General features: G+C 40.5%; 1 protein-coding gene across 2 annotated transcripts in view; it reads right to left on the bottom strand.

Moving 5' to 3' along the window:
* Positions 1–22,213, bottom strand: part of SLIT3 (slit guidance ligand 3) — a 457,068-nt gene that overhangs the window by 93,629 nt on the left and 341,226 nt on the right. For both annotated transcript variants that reach the window (XM_085073420.1, XM_085073421.1), the window contains 4 exons: positions 14,434–14,584; positions 13,214–13,288; positions 5,345–5,488; positions 2,797–2,940 (listed from right to left, as the gene is read on the bottom strand). In XM_085073420.1, coding sequence (XP_084929546.1) covers positions 2,797–2,940; positions 5,345–5,488; positions 13,214–13,288; positions 14,434–14,584 — 514 coding nt within the window. The remainder of the gene's footprint in view (positions 1–2,796; positions 2,941–5,344; positions 5,489–13,213; positions 13,289–14,433; positions 14,585–22,213) is intronic.

Raw genomic sequence — 22,213 nt, 5'->3', positions numbered from 1 at the left:
TTATGCCTTTTATGAGGAAGCAAGAAAGAAATAAGTTGTTACAGATAAAATTAATAAACAAACAAATCTGCCATTTAGAAATTCAAATCACTCCAGGCAAAAGAAGGACAAATTCATCTTGTCAGCAATTCCACAAGTCCTCCTGCTACTTTAGCAACATTTTATCCCTTTCCAACTGCAGAGCAGTGAGTTTTAGCTTTAATGCAGTATGAAGCTCACACATGTCCCTGCATATATGCTCTTTCTGTGGCAAGACTGTGATGCAACTTTTGATATATATGTAAGAGGAAAGCTCTCCTTAAAGTATCACCTGGTAAAGAGATTCCCTACTTGACTTGAAATGGAATTGAAAGTCTGGAAAGGCTAATTATATGCAAAAGCTTTATGGTGGAATCTGACTATTCAAGTGGAGTTCTCAAATCAGAAATAGTAATGTTGGGCAGAAAAATTGATGTAAAAATTCATCATTAATAATCAGTGTTCCTACACATACAATAGTGATTTACCACTCAGACAGAAATACAGCAATCAAACCTGTAGCAGAGATTTTGTACTAACATTAAATTCAGAAGTGTTTACTCAAGGACATTGACATATTTTAAAAATCAAGGGGAAATAGAAGTCTTGAGGAATGAAATATGCATATCCTTCTACAAGTGCCTCTTCAAAATTGCAAAGAAGTCATATAATATTAACTATTTAAATGGATTCTACTGACCTGTTAGAAAAACATGCTGAAACACATCTGGATGTTTTTGAAATTAGGTTGAAAATATATTCTGGAATTCAGGTTAAGTTTATACAAGAACAGTTATAGGTCATTCTGGCATTAGCTTCATGCAGTTATTTTAATAATAATCCATGAAAAACCAGTTCTGCTTGCAAATACATCTCCTTGACTGTGTAAGGACTAAAAGAGATGACTGAATTCTCTGTACGAAGAATTGCAATCCCACTTCAAATTAAGATGCTGCAGTACCTAGTTTGATTAATAACAAATAAAAATTGCTATTTTTTCTACAAAATAGATGTCATTCCGCTATTGAAAATCATTAATCAGGGTATTATTTTCAGAGCTGTCCATGTTTTGGGAATATCAATGAGACTGACTCAGAAAGAGTAAGAACAAAATGAGCAATATTCTTTAGTGCTGTAAATTTTCCAAGATAAAAAAGAAAATGGAACTTTACATGAATGTTTGTCTCCCATTAATAGATGTAAAAATAAGTGATCACAATACCCGATTAGCTCCCAAAGAGTGGGTTGAACAGGAAAAGCAGTCACACTATCTAACTTCAGTGGTGTTATCCAATACATCCACCTACAATGGAGCTGGAAAATGAACACAGCTGAGCTCTGCATTTACACATCAAAAATCACCATGGCCTCAACCCAGCGTCCAAAGAAGGCAAAACCACACCTTTTCTGTCTGTAGATCGAACACAGAATGAAAATGTGTCAAAGAACAAACTTCCCCATCAAGACACAGCCAGGAACCAACAGGATTATACATCAGTGCCAAAGCAATGCAGTCTAATTAGCAGCAGCTTTAATTGCTGGCACTAGGAAGTGCAACAATCTTTTTCCACAGCTGAAAAAAGAAAATGGGCTTTCTTTTAAAAAAATATGACGAAGACAATTCTCTGCAAGCAAGGTAGGACTTCACAAGTGGTTCAGAGAGTCCCAGCACAAAGGGAGCCAGGGAAGGAAGCTCAGAGACAACTGAGAGAGGAGCAGGCAGGCACTGCCCGCAGCACAGTGACAACGAGCTTTCAGCAAGTGCCACTTGCCTTGACCACAGACTTGAAAACAGTCAATAAAAATAATCTGGTTGTGTTTCTCTCTTTGTCCATCAATTTCAAGGGGACTCCTGGGACTACAAAATATAAACGAAAAGAAAATTCTGTGTTCCTTATGCTGCACAGAGCTAATGCCAAAATGATAACTGATTTACTGGTGAAAAGTTGTAACAGCAAAGGGAAAGTGTGAGCAACAAAACAGCCGAGATTCAACACCTCTTTCTTCACCCAAACAAGATGGAGAGTGCTTTCCAAACCTGAAATGCAATAGCACTGAGAGTTTATTTTGACTGGACACTTAGGCTGTATTTTCAGGACAGACAACTTCCATTAACAGCAACACCAGGGTTCCTCTCACAGCTGGAAACAAAAGGCAGACTTTCTTTCCATATTTATCAGTCTGTACTTTATTAAAATGGACACACTAAAAAAGCATTTTGAAGTATTTAGGAAGCATGGGAAATACTTCAAAGAATGATTGAGAAGTGTAAGAGAATGAAAAGAAATTTTAGGTTGCGATTTTCAAATTCACATTCAGTGAGACTTGAGTATTTTGTCATCTTCAGATGGTCTGAAAATGTAAGAATTAGCTAGTAGACTTCTGATGTTTAACTAATTTAACTGAAATCCAAGAAAGCTGTTCTGACACCAAAGCAGCTTCAGGGAGCTGAAGGGTGTGATAAGCTACACCCTTGGAATCTGCAGAAGTTGTTTTACACGACCTTCCACTGCACATTGCTCTGGGCTATGACACAGCAAAACACACAGTCCTCCTGCCTGAGGACAGCAACCTCCAAATATTTTCAGCCACTCAAGCTGAAACAATTAAAAAAAATTTTTTAATCACATCTTGTATCCTCCAAACCTGTGATATCAGTAGGATGGAGTTTTCTTTTCCTCGATAAGGTTTTCCACATAAACAGCAAAGTTTTTTTTTAAGAGGAAAGCACAGAAGAACAGCACCATGACATGTTCATACCATAAAAAGATAACTTACATGGTAGACAAAGAGACCAATGTGCTGAAGGCTCCAGGGGTGATGGTGCTGATGTGATTGTCATACAGAGAAAGGAGCCTCACTGAGCTCAGGCCAGCAAAGGTGTCGTTGTTTATACAGCTGATGGAGTTGCTCCTCAGCATCCTGCAAGGATTGAAACAGGGAATTAGGAACCACTGGGAGGGAGGATAATTTCAGGATAGGAGGTGCTTTACTAAGGGCATCGACAGATGCTTTGCAAAGCACTCTGCTTTTATTGATTGCTCAAGTAGAACACAGCTAGGGGAGGGTTAGATTCCTGTAAACATGGCCTCATGAATTTAAAATACATCTCTTCCACACAACATTAGAGGCTGATGGGAGCTGCACATCTCAAAGCAATACGCAATTAAAATTACGACTAGTGATGAATCTGAAATAAAAACTAAAGGCTCAATTTAATAAATATCTGAGAGTAAGTTGAGATGTATTTCAGAGATCAATTGAGAAAGACTGCCAGAAGTGTGTGACAATAACAATACTTCATTACTTCTGCTCCTATTGTGGATGTTATTTGTAACCCACACTGCAAAACTATGGAAGGAAACAGTATCCTCATCAAAAATCAAGGAAGATCTTAGGAAACATTTCCAGACCTGGCACAAGCTCTGGAATATCATTATCATCATTAATTGTGAAGACAAAACCCAGTAATCATTCTATAAAATAGTCTTTGCTTGGTGCTTGTACCAGATGAATCAGTGCTGTGTTTTGGAAGATCCATCTCTCAGAGTTGTTATGGTAACAATGAACTCGACAATAAAGACCAATTAATCTGAAAGACTGGAGTATCTTGTTTCACTCCATTGCAAAAAAGGCTCGTGTGTATTTGTTATACTGCATGCCAATCAATATCTGGGTCTGTAAACATCACTGCACTGTTGTGATATTCCTACTTAGGTGAAAAATTATTCAGTAATTAAAGCACACTCCCAAAAATCCACAAAATACATGCAGCTCATGCTGCTGTTCCAGTGAATTGATCCTCCAAACTGAGGAGGGTTAACTCCTTGGTGTCAAATTCATGCAGTGAACAGTGAAAATTCAGATTCCCTTAGGAGTCTGGATTTAATCTCAGATTGGTATTTGCCAGTTGGGCATTGAAATGCTACATCAATAGCCACCTGAAAATCACTAAAGAGAGATTAGATATGACTGGGAAAAAATTCACAGTGTCATCACAAAGATTTCGTGTTTGGGGCTGAACACTGTCTTGCTTTTGCATCACTGTTCTCTCTGCAGAGTCTCAACCAGAGTCACCTTGGTCTCTGAATTTTGGGATTGCAATTGGGGTGAAACTGTCTCAGGAAAGACTCCCAGGGCACAGAGACACACCTTGCCAGGTGAAGACCAGTGGCTCTGAAATGAACAGACAGGAAATGAGATAATAAGGCCCGCACTGGATTAGTAGCAGGAAACCTTTCCCTACCCTGTGTGGAACTTCTCAGGCAGTGAACTGCAAGATGGGATGGATGGATTTGAATGCCAATATATCCTGCACAGTGATTTACTACATTTCAGGAACATACAGTCTTTTAAAAGCTGGACGATGACCCTGACGAATGCAGCCCCTTTGCAAAAGATTGCTATTTTAATGTTGAAAGAAAGTCAATTAATGGACAGCAATGTGTCCCTCAAGCCAAACCCTTTGGTTTCATATCGTGGTTGGCCATGCACTGTGTGCCCTTCCTGAAAGAAAAGTTAGACTCACAAATCCTCGTATCATGCTGAGTATATTTAGACTGCTTTATCAGCTGGGGGAAATGTAGGTCAGGTCAGCAGGATAGCTTGAATGTTAAGCATCTTTTTATTAAAAAATGCTGAATTTTGTTTAGGAGCACTGCCACAGGCTGCTTTACAGTATAAAAATTAATTTAACATCTATGGGCAGTATTTTCAAATCCCTTAGTAAAGTGCATACATTAAATTAAAGAACAGATGGCTGGAACCACAAAAAATGTTAATGGAACAGAAAAAGTTCCATATTTATCATTACAGAACAAAGTCCTTGAAATGAAACTTGAATTTCTTTTTACACTTGACTAAGGACTGAACTAATTGTGCCATGTTACCTTGCAACATAAGAAGTATTTTCTGCTAATGAATAAATTGCAGATTTCAATTGTATTTTGACTGCTAGAGTCTATTTACTGACAGCCCCACCTAGTCAAGAGCTTTCTTTCTACAGCACAGTTCCAATTTGGGTGGAGGAGGAGAGGGAGTTCCTATGTGCTTTGTTTCCACAGGAAATAACAAAATAATAAAACATTTAATAATAAAACACATATGACACACAACAGGTTTGCCATCATGTTAGCCCTGAAATTCCTGAAAATCTGCGTATTTTACAGAAATAGCAGATAAATCTCCAACCTGCCCAGGACCAGAGCTACACTGAAACCCTCATGAGGTGCTCCAGCACCCAGCAGTAGCACTTGCTGTGTAATATCAGATATTTTTCAGCAGGCACTGCTGAACCTGAGCACCTCCAGCCCAAGGAGAGACTTACAGAGTCTTGAGCCCTGTGAGGCCCCTGAACATCCTGCCGTGCACAGACTCCAGCTGGTTCTCGGTCAGGATCAGCTCCTGCACTCCTGACGCTCCGTCAAACGCGCCTTCTCGGATCTCCTTGATCTTGTTGTTGCTCAGGTTTCTGGAAGGACACAACCAGGCACAGGCAGAAAATCAGTAGGGTTTTATTCCAAACATACTTCATCACACTGGAGGGACAAAGGAAGGAAGAATTAGTGCCTTTTAGTGGTTATTTGGAGAGACATTCATTCAGCCAGGAGAGCATCTAGAAGTTCAAAGGTGTTCCTACTGTACTTACAAATAGCTCCTTTGCACTCATCAAAACCACAATTATTTTCAGTTATATCAAGAGAATTTAAATTAATGCAATTACAAGCTTTTAACATCTCCTGTAGTTCCTTCTTATACCTGTCCCAGGATACAACAAATGGAATTTTCTAACATCTGATTCATGTCTGTGAAGTTATGGACAATGGACTGGGTGCTCATCTGGCCAGAGTCAGTTAATGTCACTACAACTGAAATGGTGTCACACATCGAAATATGGACCACTTTTATTTACTCTACATGTGTCTGATTCAAGCTTTAGCATGTGCACTTATGAACTCCCAGGCACTTAAATAAAAACCACCACTCAAAAGGAAATGTCTATCTCTTAATTGTCAATTCACAGCCACTGCAATGCACTGCATTATTGTCTAAATATTTACTCTGCCCATACAGTCTCAAGATGTTTGCTTATAGATCAATATAAGAAAACTTTGATCTACAAAGTCAAATGAAGTTCTCCTGAAATGCAAAATTAATCTTTTGAATATTTCATATTTGTGAAAACCCCAGTGAACAGACAATTTCTGAATGATAAAAGTGCCATCAGAGATGCATAAAAATAAATGGCATTTAATAATTTAAAACATTTATATAGAATGCCCTAAGCACATTAAAACTTTGAGCCTCAGTCCTTCAAGTATCTCCCGTGATGTCCTGTATAGATTATGATGAATAATTCTATTTGTTGAGGTTTATGACAGGAAACATTGTTCTTTGTTTTACTATCTACAACGAAAAGGAGAAAGTACAAGATATGTTCTTGCTCCCAAGAAGATGCTAAATTCCAACACCATTACTCATACAGAAAAGCACATTATTGCAGAAATGATCCCAGGACAGACACAGCATGAGTAATAGGTTCAAAATCCAATTCCAGGTGATATAAAACAAATGACAAGGTATCAGATTAACACCTGGGCTACTCTGCTCAGAAGAGCTGGCAATCTTACTGAGATAAAAGTTGACAGAAGACATGGAAAGAGGACAGCTTGGCCTCAGATAGAAATAATGTGGGTCTTGCTCTTTTCAGAAGTCATCACTTAATAAAATAAAAAAAAAAAAGCCTTGGAAATATGTTTCATGTGGGAAACTGGAGTACACTGGTTTATGTCTGCTGAACAACTGTCAGAGAGTGGGCCCTACAGCATGTGGCCCATCACCTCTTGTGCTTTCTTGTGATCAGAAAGAATAGGAGCACGCCAGCAATCAGCCAAAAATAACATAAAAACATATAGAAATACTTACATGCAGATTTCTCTTTCCAGAAGTTTAGTGCTTTGTGCTAAGGCTCTCATGAACAGTTTATGTTCAGTGTCAAAGCAAGTCAAGGGAGGATATTCTGACATATGCATTTAATTTTGGGGCTCAGCTATTTCTCCAGTGGAAATGTTTATAGCTCAGCATCTCCTTTGAATGCTGGAATAAATAAATGCTCCCAAAGATCCCCCTCCTGGTAAAGATCATGCCATGATGCACATTTGCACAAAAATGAACGAATAAGTAAGAAAATGTTTGTGGTGGGAAGGGAGGGTTGGTTACTATAATAGACAAAGACTTTGCAGATTGCACACTGACCTACACTTGTAGTTATAAAGTTTTATTAGTTACTTTTTACCATCTAAAAGATATTCAGGCACATGTATTAAAACATGGGTGCAATTTAAATGGTCTATTAGATACTGAAGGCAAAAAAGAGAAAATATTGGAGACAAAGACTGGCCATGACCTGCAAAGGAACTGACACCTTTCTACAGTGCAAACATCTGAATTTTAATTGCTGCCAAAGAACTTCAGCAGATAGGCAACTTGGCTCATTTGAGTTAATAATGCCTGATCTTTTCAGCAACATAAAATTACCCATAAATATGCCAGCAGTCTGCGAAGAAGCCAATTATAAATACCTTTCCCATGCAAAATATTTGAAAATCCAAGATTTAATGCTGTGGTGAAATCAAAGTTGCAAGGCAGGGAAAGGACAAGCTCTGCAATAACAAATAGGTAGAGACGACACTGCCCTGCAATCCTGCTTGGAGTATTGTCAAAGCAGATGTTCTGCCAGCCTGGATTTTGTTATTTGTCTTCCTGAATTAGAGTTTCCCATATCAGAATGCAACAAAAAAAAAAGGTAGATGACAACATTCAGTTACCAAAAAAAAAAAAAAAGTTTCCTCCTAAAGTCTGAACAGCTAGAATAATAAACATGAGAAATTACATACTTTTGAGTCTGGAGTTACCAGGAAAAATAATCAGCTGATACAAAGCCTAAAAAATGAAAGCATTGAAACCTTTGCCTGGTCTGCAACTCAGAGACCTCTAACTCCATCCTTCCCAGCCCTGAAAGAATCTTTTGTATGTGACCATCACACTTGACAAGGAATTTTTTATCAGAAAAAACCTACTGACAGGCTTTATAGCAAATTCCCACTATAGAAAAGCCCCATCCTCTTTCAACACTATGCTTCTACAAGGAATTCTTCTTGAAATATTGGAAGATAGTGGAAAAGAAGCTGAATTTTTAGATTCTTTTGGCCTCTGGCAGGACCCAAATGGGAGCTTATTGTCAGCCCGGTCACTCATGAAGGCTTATTGTTTCTGTAAGGACTCCCAGATCTACCCTGGTGATAACACTGAATCTTACTTCCACATTTTTATTTTGGACAGGAGGTCAAAAAAATTTTCAAAAAGCTTGGGTCTACTTTATAGGGGGCTGTGAATAGGAAATGAAGAGATCAAGAAGCTACCAACGTGACCTTGTTCACACAGCTCACTTTTCAGTCACACTTTATTTATGGCTAAAGTTTATACTAACATTATTTCTATTGATCTCCTAACTTAAGCACAGTACAAGCTGGATTCTGTTCAGACTTTTCACAGAAGTGTTCACCCTGCTGTACCTGCTGGGTCAGTGTCAGCATCCCAGCTCCCCACTGCTGCATTCCTCACACACCTTCCCACCCAGAAAACCACAGAGCCCAGGCCAGCCACAAAGGATCTGCTTGGTCTCACCTCCAGCCTTTGAGTTTTAACATAAAACCAGCCTGTTCTGGGCAGGGTTTCCCTAGAATACTCTCGTCTGCTGGCAGTGGGATTGGAATCTTTAAGTACATGTGAGGAGGAAAAGCCCAGTGCTGCTGCATTCCTCTGGAGGATGCTGAGAGGGTTTTACAGCCTTTACAACAGCCTGGCTGGGCGTTATGGTGAAAGCTGTTTTCGGGAGCTGGATGGCACTGAAAGTCTGAAACACTACAGCCAGACAGTGAATTGCACCCAGCGACACTCCCACCCTCATCCAGCAGAGCAGACTGATGGCCTCGCTGTAAAAAACACCACGAGCACAAATGCCACAAAGCACAGCACACTGCACAATGTGATTCCCAGAAAATGAAGCCTGTTTCTGTGTAACAAGCGACAGATGACTGCAACCTCATTTGCCATAGCAAAATTCATGCTTAGAGGAAAGAACAACAGGTAACAGCTGTTTCCAAGGACACAAACTACTTCTGCCTCCCCAAGAAACTTGATATCCTGGTTTTGAAACTGACTTCTAGTCTGCCAACTTTATCATGATTCAATTTTATTTCACATGTAAGATGTTCAAACCCTGGTCTGACACTCCATACAATTCAATCTAGCAGAAATACTTACAGCGAAATTAAGCCTCCAAAGGCAATTACATGCTAGAGGTGGGCTGGCAGTACCAGCTATTGGCAAGACAGCCTGACACTTCTGATAATGAAGACCATATTATATGTTCAGTTTGTAGCTTTGGCAAGGCTTTACTGAACGAACTGTTAGATGACCCTTTCAGGTTTTGAGGTAAATATTTTTTATTACTCTTATTCTCAAGAAGAAAGGTCAGTCCCTTTTCTCCCCAGCAGTGCATGAAGTACAGCAGTTCACCTTTCCACTTTGAATGTGAGCTCATTGCTGATTTTTCCCTGCAGAAACAGCTGCTGGGACCTCGGCAGGAGTGGGCAATGCTGATTTCTGTAGGCACAGGGGAGTGGGCAAGCTCCAGAGATGTCACCTGGGGGCTGCAGCCTCTCCCTGGGGGTCAGCATTTCAGCAAGCAGTGATATCCCTGTGCTCCCACTGAATTAGACAGCCAGGGGGTTTTGGACATTGAACCTGCCATGGCCAGCAGACTCCTCCAGGCTCCCACTGCCACAGGAGTCCCCAAGCACTCAAAGATTTTATCTCTGATTCCCAACTTGAGGTAGTGCCAGGGGGTGGTGGGGCTCCCAGTGTTTGCTTCATGCTGAATTTGGTAATTGCTGCAAGAAAAGAACTGCTCCCTCCCACAGAAGTCAAAACTGGTGATGTCTCCCCTCTCCCTGCCTGATGTGAGACCTTGCTGTGCTGAGTGAGATCTCCCACTGCAGATATAATCCCCTGTGAAAGGCAGAAGCTTCCAGCTCCTGGAGCCTTTTTATCTCCTGGGGATAGGATACCCCCACAAGTCCAAGTCCTGGAGCTGCTCCCACTCTTTAAGAGCTCAGAAATACACCCTTGTATTTCTCCTGCACTTCAAGTAGATTCAAAGTGCTCTTTGCTAACCACCCTGCAAAATATCAGCAACATAGCCCTTGGAGCCAGAAGTCACTGATGGGGCTTCAGCCTTCAGAGACTTCAGCTTTGCCTTTACACTTGCAAGATCAGGTGAGGCAATTTGGTAAGAACACAATGAAAGCAAAACAGAGCTCACTGGAGAGCCCAGTAAATTACTTCTGGACTGGATTAGATCAGTCTAGAAGAATCTACACCAAGATTTTTATTCTACTGTAAAAAGCATTAAAGATTATTAAAATTTAGGTTATGAAAACAGCATTATGTGTATGGGATTTTGCAGCTAATTATTTAAGTCAGTCTTTTTTTTAAAGGAACATGCAGACATGTTAACCTTTTAAAAACCAGCAGGGTAATTGTAGGAATTTAATTCCTAAGTAAAATGTGGCATCACATTGCATTATGTCCCTCTGACCTTTAAATTTCTATATCAACAATTCAATTTTGTTTTGCGTTAAAATGTATTAAATCCTGGGCTGACACATCATACAATAGGGTTCATCTTAGGATGACTATTTACAGACAAATTGCACCACAAAAGCTAATTGCACATTAGAGGTGGGGTTGGTACTACCACCTGTTGCAAAGGTGGTCTGACAGTTCCCGTTTTTTTCCATGTCTGTCTCTCTCTGGAATTCTGCAGAGCTTTACTCGCCACAGTGGAACCACGGTACTCTGAAATGAAGTTTCTTTGCTAAGTTTCCTGGCATGGATCTGACACTAGTCCCAAACTCAAGTGAAGGACAACCAGAGGACAAACATTTCAGTATCCTTCAGATATTCATATTCCAGATATTCAGATTCATTTCAGCAAAAAAGAGTATTACAGAAAAAAATAAAGAAAAAAAAGTAAAAATATATGATTTAGGCTAATGGCCTGCCACTGCAAAGCTCTGAGATGTTTTCTTAAGCCTAGGAAGCAATTCAATTACCAGACAGACTCCTCCACCTGCTGTTTGCCTTTAACACTAGAACAGACAAGGAATATATGATGAGACAGAGTCAATATTGTCAATCAAATAACAGTCAAGTTTCTTGTCCCTTACACACACTACAAAATGGGGATTTGATCAATATCCTTCCTCTCTAATTTAATAGCAGCAGTGAGACCCAATGCAGATCATGTGCATCACATTCCTGCCACCCAGAGCTGCTGCTTTAGGACCAGCAGCAGCAGCAATCCCGTCCATGGCATTCCCACATTTCCTTCCATTAGCAGAAGGATATAGCCTAGTAAAGGCTAAATCATAACCTGGAAGGAAAGGGGTGTTTGTTTGCTTGTTTCCCCCTGGTAACTCCTTCTTTTCACAGAGTGGGAGAAACAGGAAAAGAAGTCTAATCTGGCTTTTTAAGGATCAAGCTACTCAGTAAAGCTGTGGTTGAAATGTTGGTCTGCTTATATGAAAAACCACCTTTTTCAGAATATCCTTTCAATTAAAATGGAGAAATTCCTTCAGAACATCAGGTAGAACAAAAGAAATGAGATCAGCTACAAAGATTTCCTGAAGAGCCTCTCCTGCCACTAAAACCCAGCAGGAGACACTTTTTGTGAGGTGTAGGGTGCAGCAGCTTCTTTTTCCACGAATCTGACCTGCTCCTGTACACCTCAGCTCTCAGCAGCTACCAAGGACAGATAAAAGATTCTTTTGTTTCACAGAAAACAAACTCTTAAACTCTCACAACAGTTTCATGCTGGATTTATGCCCAAAATGCAGCCCCTGTTGAGGCACTCCTCCCTCTGAGTGATCAATGGAGACAGCAAGGACAGCACTGCACCTCCCTACAGTCAGTTTTAAATAAAACAAAAGAAATTATTCCAATTTTCAAAACATAAATCCTGAAGTTTTGATGAGGACAGATGCTTTCCAGTTTGTGTATACACTTATATAGCATGCATTTTTCATTCCTGTTTACTATCTACTTACACAGGGAACAGAGCACTTTACAATGTCAACAGCATTTTCTGAGTGCACTGTAGCTACAAATTATTGATCATTCATAAAACATGAGGCAAATGTTTATGATTAGTTCCCCCAGTCTGGTGCTCTGTATTTACACAAATACAACCCCACTGCAAACCTGCAGTGCTGCATCTGAAACTCTTGCAGAAATAAGACTGACAAAAGAATCCCACTACAGGTGTCCCCAAAGCCCCTGAGATCTCACATGGATTTAAATGGCCAGGAAGCTCCAGATGGCAGAAACCATGTGAAATGAATACAGAACAAACAGGCTGATTTGGTTGGGTTCCCTAAAGTAGTTTGATCCAGACGATAAAATCTTACTAAAAGTAAACAGTTAAATGAGATACTGGCAATGGGTCCATAGGGTTAAAACTTTACATAATTTCAGAAGGATCCATTTTGAAGACTATCAGGAGGTATCTAACATATTCTCTTTCCAAAACACTGCTCTTATTACATATATACATTGTACCGTGCCAGGGCTGTCAACAGAATTATATAGATATATTTGAATGACTGATCTATAAGTTCACTAATTTATTCTCCTTGCTAAACCAATAATGATCTCCAGGAGTTGCCATCATCTATATCTTGTATTATTTTCCTTTGACTATTTGAAACAACCACACCAGTTGGAGACACACAATACATTCAAGAGACAATACCAAAATGCTGAATGTCATAATCAATCCTAACAATAAGCATAGATCTGAATAAACTCTGGGACAGAATTCTTGTCAGTCTCCATGACTGAAAGAGTAAGAAATGTAACTTAAACCCCTCCCTGAAATGTCAGCCTAAGGATCTTCATCTGTCAGTGTGGTTTAACTGTGCCTGTCCATCCTACAGGCAACTCATTCCTTTTCATTAAAGTCACATTAAAACAGTGATTTCTACTATTGCAGTACTAAACAATAAAAAAATCATCCCTTCCTCCTTTCCTTATTAAAAGGCAGCATGTATTATAACAAGTGACTCAGACTTACATTTTCCTAAGGTTGGGCAACTTCTTGAAGAGTCCAATAGCTTCCAAGACAGAAATATCATTGTCATTCAGCCGCCTGAGAGGAACAAACACAGAGATATTTAATGCTTCACAGATGTCTGTAGATATCTCCCTGTGACATTCAGGGCTGCCACAGAGAACCATGACCTTTTTTAAGCAAAGCACTCATCTCCCTCTCCCTCAAACTCCTACAGTTGAAAGGGTTCAGCTTTGAAGGGAAAGGGACACAGAGGACTATCTCCAGTAAAAGCTTGGGATGCCTTAAAGAGTGTAATGCCAAAAGACAGTGTCAGACTCCCTTCATCTTCCAGTGCATGGGATAAGGAACTATTGACCTCATCTACTCCACACAAACCTCGTTTGCTTGACTGAATCTCTCTCATGCATCCTGCTGCACAAGACACACAATTGGAGTCGTGGTCCATGTAACCAGGAGAGCTCTGATTTCAGGTGCCTTCCTATAAAAGTCTACTGATCTCCAAAATCAACGTGAAGGCCACAGTCTTTGCAGGCTTGGGATGTGAAATTCTTCCTCTGATGGCACATAGCTCCATTTTGCTATGTAGAGTCTTTGCTGTGTTTCTGGATGCCTCTCATATTTTTTCTGAACTTCAGATCAAAAATTTGTATGGGGGTTTAAATGGAATAAGTACAATAAATACAACACTAATTAAAAAAAAAATTCTGTTTGAAGGGGCTACCAAAGCCAGAAAAGAACCAGGATCTTCAGTTGCTAAGCAATAAAAATGTTTTTCATACTCGGATGTCTTGAAGTTACATCATATTTAGTGAGAGCTGTTTCACCCAAGTAGCAGGCAATGAATGCTGAGCTGGAATGATGTCCTGATCACAGAATAATTCAAACAGTTTAAACCATTTCTTAAATAGAAATGACCAGGTGCAACGACAGAGGACTCCAGGGAAGACTGGAAAGGAAGGACACAGCTCAGGCCAGGCCAGCACCTGAGGAGGACATGGCTGGTGCTTGGGGCCACAGCTCCTTTCTCATCCCCACAGCTGGCATGACTGCCAAGGAAATGAGAGGTGGGGTGTAGCAACTCTGAAATAAAATTAACTTTCCCATTTTCACAACGGGACAAAAGCAGGAGGTGCCTTCAATTGTCTGAGTCCCTTTTGCAGCCTTTAAAGATCAGGAAAGCCTACATGTGCAGCTGAGCACCCTGGGAGAGGCACACTTACAGATCAGTGGTGTACTCGGGGAGGTGAGGGGGCAGGCGGGTGAGTTTTTGGTTGGAGCAGTCCACGACTGTCCCCTCGCAGCGACACTTCTCGGGACACACCAGGTCCATGAAACACTTCCCGGTGAATTTACTTCTGTAATCCTCTGACCCTGAAAGAAAAGGAAAATATATTCCAGCAAACAGTTGTTGATAATTGCAGCAACCAGAGATATCGTGGATTCCATCCTCAGCATTGCCTCCTGTCAGCTCCCAGCTCCTGCACACAGGTTTTATACTTGCCAAGGACTTTTGCTCAGCAATTTTTAAAATTACTCCCAAGACTTTCCTCTGGTTTTTCACTCTCCCCCTAACAGACTAATTCCTTGTCTAACAAGCCTACCTGTTAAGGTATTTTCCAGCAAACTCACTTTTTTCCCATTTGGATTTAGTCCAGCAACAAGGAAAAGGCAGCTCATGAAAGAATTCAAATGACAAAAGACTTTTCAAGATATCATTAAAAAGTCCCCAATGCTCAGACCTCAGCTATTAGAGCCATTTTTTAGAGTAATCTTTTATTAGACAACCTTGTCAATTTTCCAACAATTAGATATCTTTATTAACTATGTTAAACAAACAGCAAAGGAAAGTAATAGCAGTTTAAATCATTTTCATTTTAATTAAGGAACGGGTAGACCATACTTAGTGGGAAGCACTCCCTGATGTGCCATTACACCGTGATTGCCAGACCTCTTTGACTGGGTTTTTGACCCGTTCTAAATGAAACGCTTTTCCAATTAGGCTCAGTGAACTAATCTGTCCTTTTCAGGTTTGGTTTTTCTCATTTAATAGCAGCAGGTTGGAAAGTTGATCTCAAGGCTTCAAGGAACCAGAAGCATTAATAAATGTGTATGTAAGCAAAGTGCTGCCAAAGCCCCACCGTGCAATTCCTGCCCACTCACTTCGTATTTCATAATGGAAGCACCAGAACTGTCCCAGCAACCCTGTGCAATGCCCCAGGACTGTCATTACCAAGATGCATTTTTTAAGTTTTCCAAAGTTTTAAAAGTCTATTACCACGGTTTCCAGAGAGAGGAGATGAACAAATGTTTTGAGGACCCAAAACCATCAACAAAAACCCAAGCTGAAATGTGTTTATAGAGACTTGATGACATTCATCACCTGCTTCCCCTTCCCAGACTGATAAATACTCCACTGCCCCTTTTATGACCATGCGCTATTTTCTGAAAGAAAAAAGAAGTTGCCTAAATCCACTGTTATTTTAATTTATGTTGCACATTAACTCCACAGGGCAATGCAGTGCAAACAAGCAATTCTACTGGCAATCTAACACTTTGATTCCACAAAGACACTTTGGTTTAGTTTTGTAATTCCAAGTTGGATTATGAGAAACTTGACATACAGGTTTGCACTTTACCACTTCAGTGGTGCTAAATACTTTGCTTGTTTTCATGCTTATTATAAATTATACATCTAAAGTGCAACTTCACTGACAGTGCAGCACTTAAAGTATTAGGACCACAGGGCATTTTAAAGCATTATAAAAATAAAGTCTAAGCTTTTCCCCACACCACCATCATTTAAACTCTTATCCTTTAAAAATCCAACATTTGGTATCCAGTCCTAGAAATTCCAAGCTTGGTAGTCAGTATGTTTGGTTGTTTATGATTCCTTGGAAACAATACTGAAGACAAACAGTTATCAGGACCAGAGTTTATTAAAACTGCCACAATTAGAGCACACATTGAATAACACAGCAACAACCAATGACCAGAAAGTGTCTTGGAAATCCCCACTTAACCCTTGAAGAAGCACTTCCAATTTTCATAGTAAAAATTTCTGTTGAAAAAAATAATCACAAACAAAATGAAGTTACATAGAGTAAAAATTTATTAAGTAAAATTTTTAGTCTACTGATGGATACAAGATTCATCTTCCCATGGGAAAATAATTTGAATTCTTTATGAAGGAGAACTGTATAACACTGGAGGGTGAAAATCAGATTTTGGTTTTCTCTCAAGCTTTCTAGCCAAGCAAATAAAGAATTTTACCACATTTTGACTTGGCACCCACTCTGCTGATGGTAAGGCACACAACCTTCCACAGCTATAAGGAGTTGATGCTGCCTGGGCATCAGTGCACAGTGACACCATTGCAGCAGGGGAAAAGCCTCTCAGCTCAGCAGGAGAGGAAGGGAGCAAACATCACCTTCATACTTTTTGTTTTCTTTCTCATTTTTGTCCCCTTTTCTGTTGGTGTTTTTTTGTTGGTATTTTTTTGCTTGTTTGTTTGGGGTTTTTGTTGTTTGTTTCATTGTTTTTTTCCTTTTGTATGTGAATTTAAATAAGGGTCAACCACATAATCACAGAGTCAAAAGTAACCAATAGCCTGTATTGCTCAGCATGTACTCCATCATCTCAGCCTGAGAGACAGCAGGAATCACCTGCCAAAGACCAGATAAAATTCACTATTTGACCTGAGCCTTGAGATCACTTGGACAGGTGGCTGCTCTGTGAAGATATTCCCATCTGGGATAGCAATGTGAAAGTCAGCCATCTGCTTGCAGGACTGTTTCAGCACATCCATCCATTTCTCCTCCCAGGGCTATCAGTGCCTGACTGCTGGGGTCTGAGAACACAACAGGGCTCAGGAAGCTCAGTTCACCACTTTTTGCAAGCAATAAAATGATCCTTCTTGGAGAAGATATGCAGGAAAGAACATGACATGGGACTTTCTAGAAATTCCCCAAATTAGGAAGAATTAAGTTTGCTGTTAAACAAGTAGCCAAGGCAACAGCAAGGCCTGTGAGTAACTGTGGGCAGCTGTGGTTACTTGATTTGCTAGTTACTCTGATAACATTTTTATTTCACAGCCAATGTGACACCACTATCTGGTACCAGGGCACTGTGATTCCTCATTACCACAGAACAAACACACTGTGCCATTCTACTAAACAGCAGCACTGAGATAAAGAAACATCACATTTCCAAGTGCTCAAACATTCTGGGTGCCTTTCCGATACCCACACGGAGAAATGAGCCAACAGAGAGAAATACCTTTTTGTTCTACTCTTCTTTTTAAGCATTGTTTAGAAAACCTGATTTCAGTTTTTAAAACTTAGCTTTGGAGTTCTGGATGATCTGTTCTGCTACAAATCAGGCTGTCTCAACAGGGCTTGAAAACTGACCTCATACCTCTATCCTAGAAAATGATCCAGCTGCCTCAAATTTGGCACCAAAAATATGACCACTGAGACCACCTGGCCAAAAACTTGAACAAAAACCCCCCAGGAATCTCAGCAGTTCCTCATGTAACCACAAGATCACAATTCTCATGAGGAAAAACCAAGCAAGTACATTTTTTGTTATAATTTCCCATTTCTAGTATTAATTTTTGTCAGTAACTACAGATAAAATCTAAGAACCCCAGATGTCCCCTTTTAGATGGCTCTACAACAGATATGTGACAAATTTGCAAGACAAGGCAATATTTCAGTATAAGAAAACTTCTATATGAGACTTCTAAAGTCCTTCATGAAGAGGTATCATTATCTCTGTGTAGAGGGAGAGTTAGGCAGAAGTATTTTAAAGATCTTATCTAAACTGTCAAAGCTAAAATGGCCCATTTGGATATGCTGACTCAGCTTTGCCCTATGGAATTATTGCACAGTAGTGTTTTCATTCAGGCCGTGTTACCCACGCCATTTCAAGAGATAAAGGACAGTGTTTTGGAGACTCTTCTGAAGTTTTTTTTTTCATTGTATTTGTTCACAATGTGATGCCAGCACATTAAGGTTGCTCAGAGCAGGTCCAAAGTTACATTAAGTGGTAGAAATGGCATCCAAAGTGTACCTCAAGTAGAAGGACTCACTGGACAGCTCAAACAGACAGATGCAGCTTACATTATTCTCGAGGCAAGAAGACAGAAGTGATTTTTCATCTCTGTAGGTATGGCTGGAATCACCCTTGAGTATTATCAACCAACAGGATGCCTGACTCCATTATGAGAGGAATTAAACAGATTAATTACTTAGAAATGGTTATTCTGCATGCAAGCCCTGTGGAAAGTCTGTGCAAACATCACTGAGGCTCCCTGGCCGTGCCAGGTTAGCCTGGTTAGCCACACCTCACCTGTTTCACCGCGGAAAGGGGAAATCTCACCTTTCGATGCTTCTGACCCAGCAGAAGTATCCAGGCATGCCATGCGGCAGGGAGTATGCAGCCTTCCATGGTGCTTGACAGAACCATGTTCCATTTGTATTGTTCTACCACATGGTTAGATCAAGCACAAAGGAAAACCCCATGGACAGCCAGAGTCAGGGTTAGGCAGCGCCAGAGAGAGAGGAGCGTTGAGAGGAAGCAGCATGGAGAAGCACAAGCTGAAGGTTCACGGAGAGCTGCTCTCCACTCCACCCATGCAAAAAGGTGCTGGATACAAGAGGTCATCCTTTATGCTACTGCAGGAACACCCTGGAGCACAATTGGGGTTAGTGAACACGAACAGAGCCCGGGCGAGTTCAGAGACAGAGCTGGCGCGACAGAAAACACCACCAAAGGCTGCTCACGGCTCCTTGCAGGGAGCCTGAGCAGCTCCCACCACACAGGGAATGCCCAATCTGCACTGCTTTTTATTACTTACTCTCTCCTGGTGTCTCCTTTCAGTAAAAATGCCATTTAGGTTTGCTCCGTTTATTTAAATGCAACCTCAGAAATACCGCAGCCCCTATTAATAACAGTAGGTTCTGAGCTGATGGCCAGGCTCTGGCCTTAAATGCTCCCCGAGTGCCCTTTGAGCCTGATTTCAGCTCCCAGAGGCCCTTCCTGCTGCTGGCACTTACACTGACAACCTGTAATTGCCACTGCTTTTCTTTTTTGTATTTCCTCGGCACTTTCCAGCAAGGTAGCACACACAAGCTACTACAGACATAGAAAGCATTTTGTTATTCTGTTTCTGGGCGTATTTGTTGGGTTTTGCACATCATTTACTGATGGAAGCTGAGCATTCTCCTGACATCCTGGATTATTTCAAACAGCCTTTTCTTCTAACTCACTTCTGCATCTTTGACATAGAAAGCAGGGCATTTGGTTCAGGCTCCACTGCTCCCACTGAAATAAAGCTCTCACTGACTCCAGAGCCTGCAGAGTTGTGCCAGTGGACAATGATTTTGAAAGTCACATCCCAAACGTCCTCTCAGGATTCCCAAATGAGAGAGAAGTGGCTGTCCTCTGCTCACAACGTTGTGCTGAACCTCAGTGAAGGTCAGTGCTTGTGCTTTTCAATACTATCACCTTCCTCAGTAAGGGCTTTGCACTGCCCAAAGAACAAAGTCAGCATCACGCAGATTATTCATTGCCTGCATGGAGAACAATGCAATACCTGAGCAGAGATGGCAGATAATGCAGCTCTGTGCTTCACCATTCTGCTCTGACCCAGCATGGTTAGGCAGAAAATCAACACCCAATTACTTGGGAACTTTGGGAAATAAGGACAGCATTAACTCAGCCACCCCGTCCTGTGGGTTTGGTTCAGCAATGAAGGTAAGACAACCTGATTTACTGTCCACCTTTGCAATCTCAGAAATAAACTAAAGCAGTTTTTTAAGGGACCCCATCACAATAAATCTTCAATCTCCACTAGTTACCAAACTAGCCAGAGTCTGAATTGATAAAAATATTGGATTATTAATTTTCTTTTGTGACTCATGCAATGCGGCACAAAACCACATCAATTTTCTTACCTGATTATTTCAAAGTATGCATAACCCTGGAATCCACATGTCACTTATTCAGGAATTATATCTATAACTAGCATTCCTGCCAATAATTTTGTATGGCTGCAGTGAAGAACGATACAGTCCTACATCTTTATTCCTATAATGCTTTAATAAAGCTGCAATTCTGGCCTGGGCTCTTCAAATAAATTAATCCACAGCACTCTGCTAAGCAATGACAAGTAACAGTTCATATCTTCCAAAGACTTTTATATTATATACTGATTTACAGTATTAAATGGGATATCTGTAATAAACTCAGTAATTTCAGTGTCAATGAACTCTTTCAGTCCTACTAGAACAAACGCAGCCTGAGCTCTGCAAACGCCTTCCTGAGAAACCTCATGAGAATATCTGAACAAGTCTCTATTCCTTCGCTGCACTAATTAAACACCACTTACAATAACTGCCTCAACTAATCATCAACTGCAATGAACAAGAGGTAGCAGCACACAAAGATGTCTGTCAAAATCCTCATTTATGTCCCTAGAATACAGGAGAGCCAAAATAGCAGGAGAGTGCACTATTTTATAAATGACATTAGAAATAAAATTCCATAAGCCTTTGGATGTACATAAGATCGTCCTGCATAAACACTTGCAAAAAAGAAGTTGAAAAATCAAATATTTGCCAGCTTCCAGGAAAACCCCTCCCTTCTTCACAGCCAAGCAGCATTGCATGGTTTGCTCTTGGTGTCAGTTCACTTTTAATCCACTTTCTGTTAATCAGTCACTGAACCTGCAGTTTGCTAACAATTTGTATACAGGACCCTATTTTTAACCATCCCATCGAGCTGCAGCACCTCAGGAGACTGCTGCAGTCTCTGAATAATCAGATGAAAAATTTATTGTCCAACTGCAGTACCAAGATCCTTGCACTGGGTTTAGCTGATGAGTCCTCTTGATGCCAGCACCTCCCCAGTTATTTTCTGTATCATATTCAAGTGACCACTATGCACACAGAAGGTGCTGCCTTAGCATCTCTGGTGTTGCTCAGCTTAACTTCAACACAGGGAATGGCAACGTCAGAGGAGAGAGCAAACTTCATCCCACCTTAGTTTTTGAGGTTAAAAGAGCAATCAATCACTCATCTTTCTGACACAGTTCATTAAGACACCTCCAGAGGACAATCCAGAACTCAAATGAGGAATCTCTGAAGCTCTGTACTCTGCCTACATGGGGAACCTAAGATAACTGTGTTATTTGGATGCCTAAGAGATATGGATGCATCTCTGACTCAACATTCATCTTCCCTCTTTCCAGTGCCTCTTCATTATAATTGCAGATAAGGATGCTGGTGAGTAACAAAGCTGTTCAGATATTTTGCTTTTTTGAAGGCTACTTCAACTCAAAAATAAAATGAGGCACAGCCTAAAATAAGCTTTCTAACTGAAACATGTCAATTTACTTTCTTATTAAGAGCCCTGCTTTCTGCCAAACAGACTAACCTGTTTTATGTTAAACTTATACTTCCTGGAGTGAAATGGTTTCCATTCTTTCCCCACACTGCAGAGCCAGAATCCTTGGCCGTTGTGTTCTTCATGGGTTAGTGAAGGCTTGGAGTAGCTGACACAAATTTTAACATAAAGATCTGAAGTGCTATCAAAGATGTGCAGGAAAGGGAGGGCTATAAGCAGGATCCAGTACAGCCAAATTACTTTAACAACAGGAACATGTCCACAGTGCAAGGGAATTCAGCTCCATTACCATTAGTCATAGCAGCTGAACTGTGTTCTCTAATAACTTCAGCTAAAGAAAGATTTCATGCAAACCGAAGCCCAAATACACTCAGTTTCAGTTTACCATGAAAAGTTCATATTTGTAATTACAAATTCAGTGTAGGATTTAATCTGCAGGTGATTTGTTGGTGTTAAACAACCTTCCATTCAGGTGAGAATAATTCTTACACACCACAAACACAGCCTCAGTTTTGGTATATTCAGAGCGTTTCTGAATGTGGTTTGGCTGAGTCTTTGTGTTGTTCAGGGGGAAAAGGGGGGTACAGCACACAG

The sequence above is a fragment of the Lichenostomus cassidix genome, chromosome 13, assembly GCF_008360975.1.
Source record: "Lichenostomus cassidix isolate B80296 chromosome 13, HeHo_3.0, whole genome shotgun sequence".
Classification (NCBI taxonomy): Eukaryota; Metazoa; Chordata; class Aves; order Passeriformes; family Meliphagidae; genus Lichenostomus; species Lichenostomus cassidix.
This window is presented reverse-complemented; position numbering and strand designations above follow the sequence as displayed.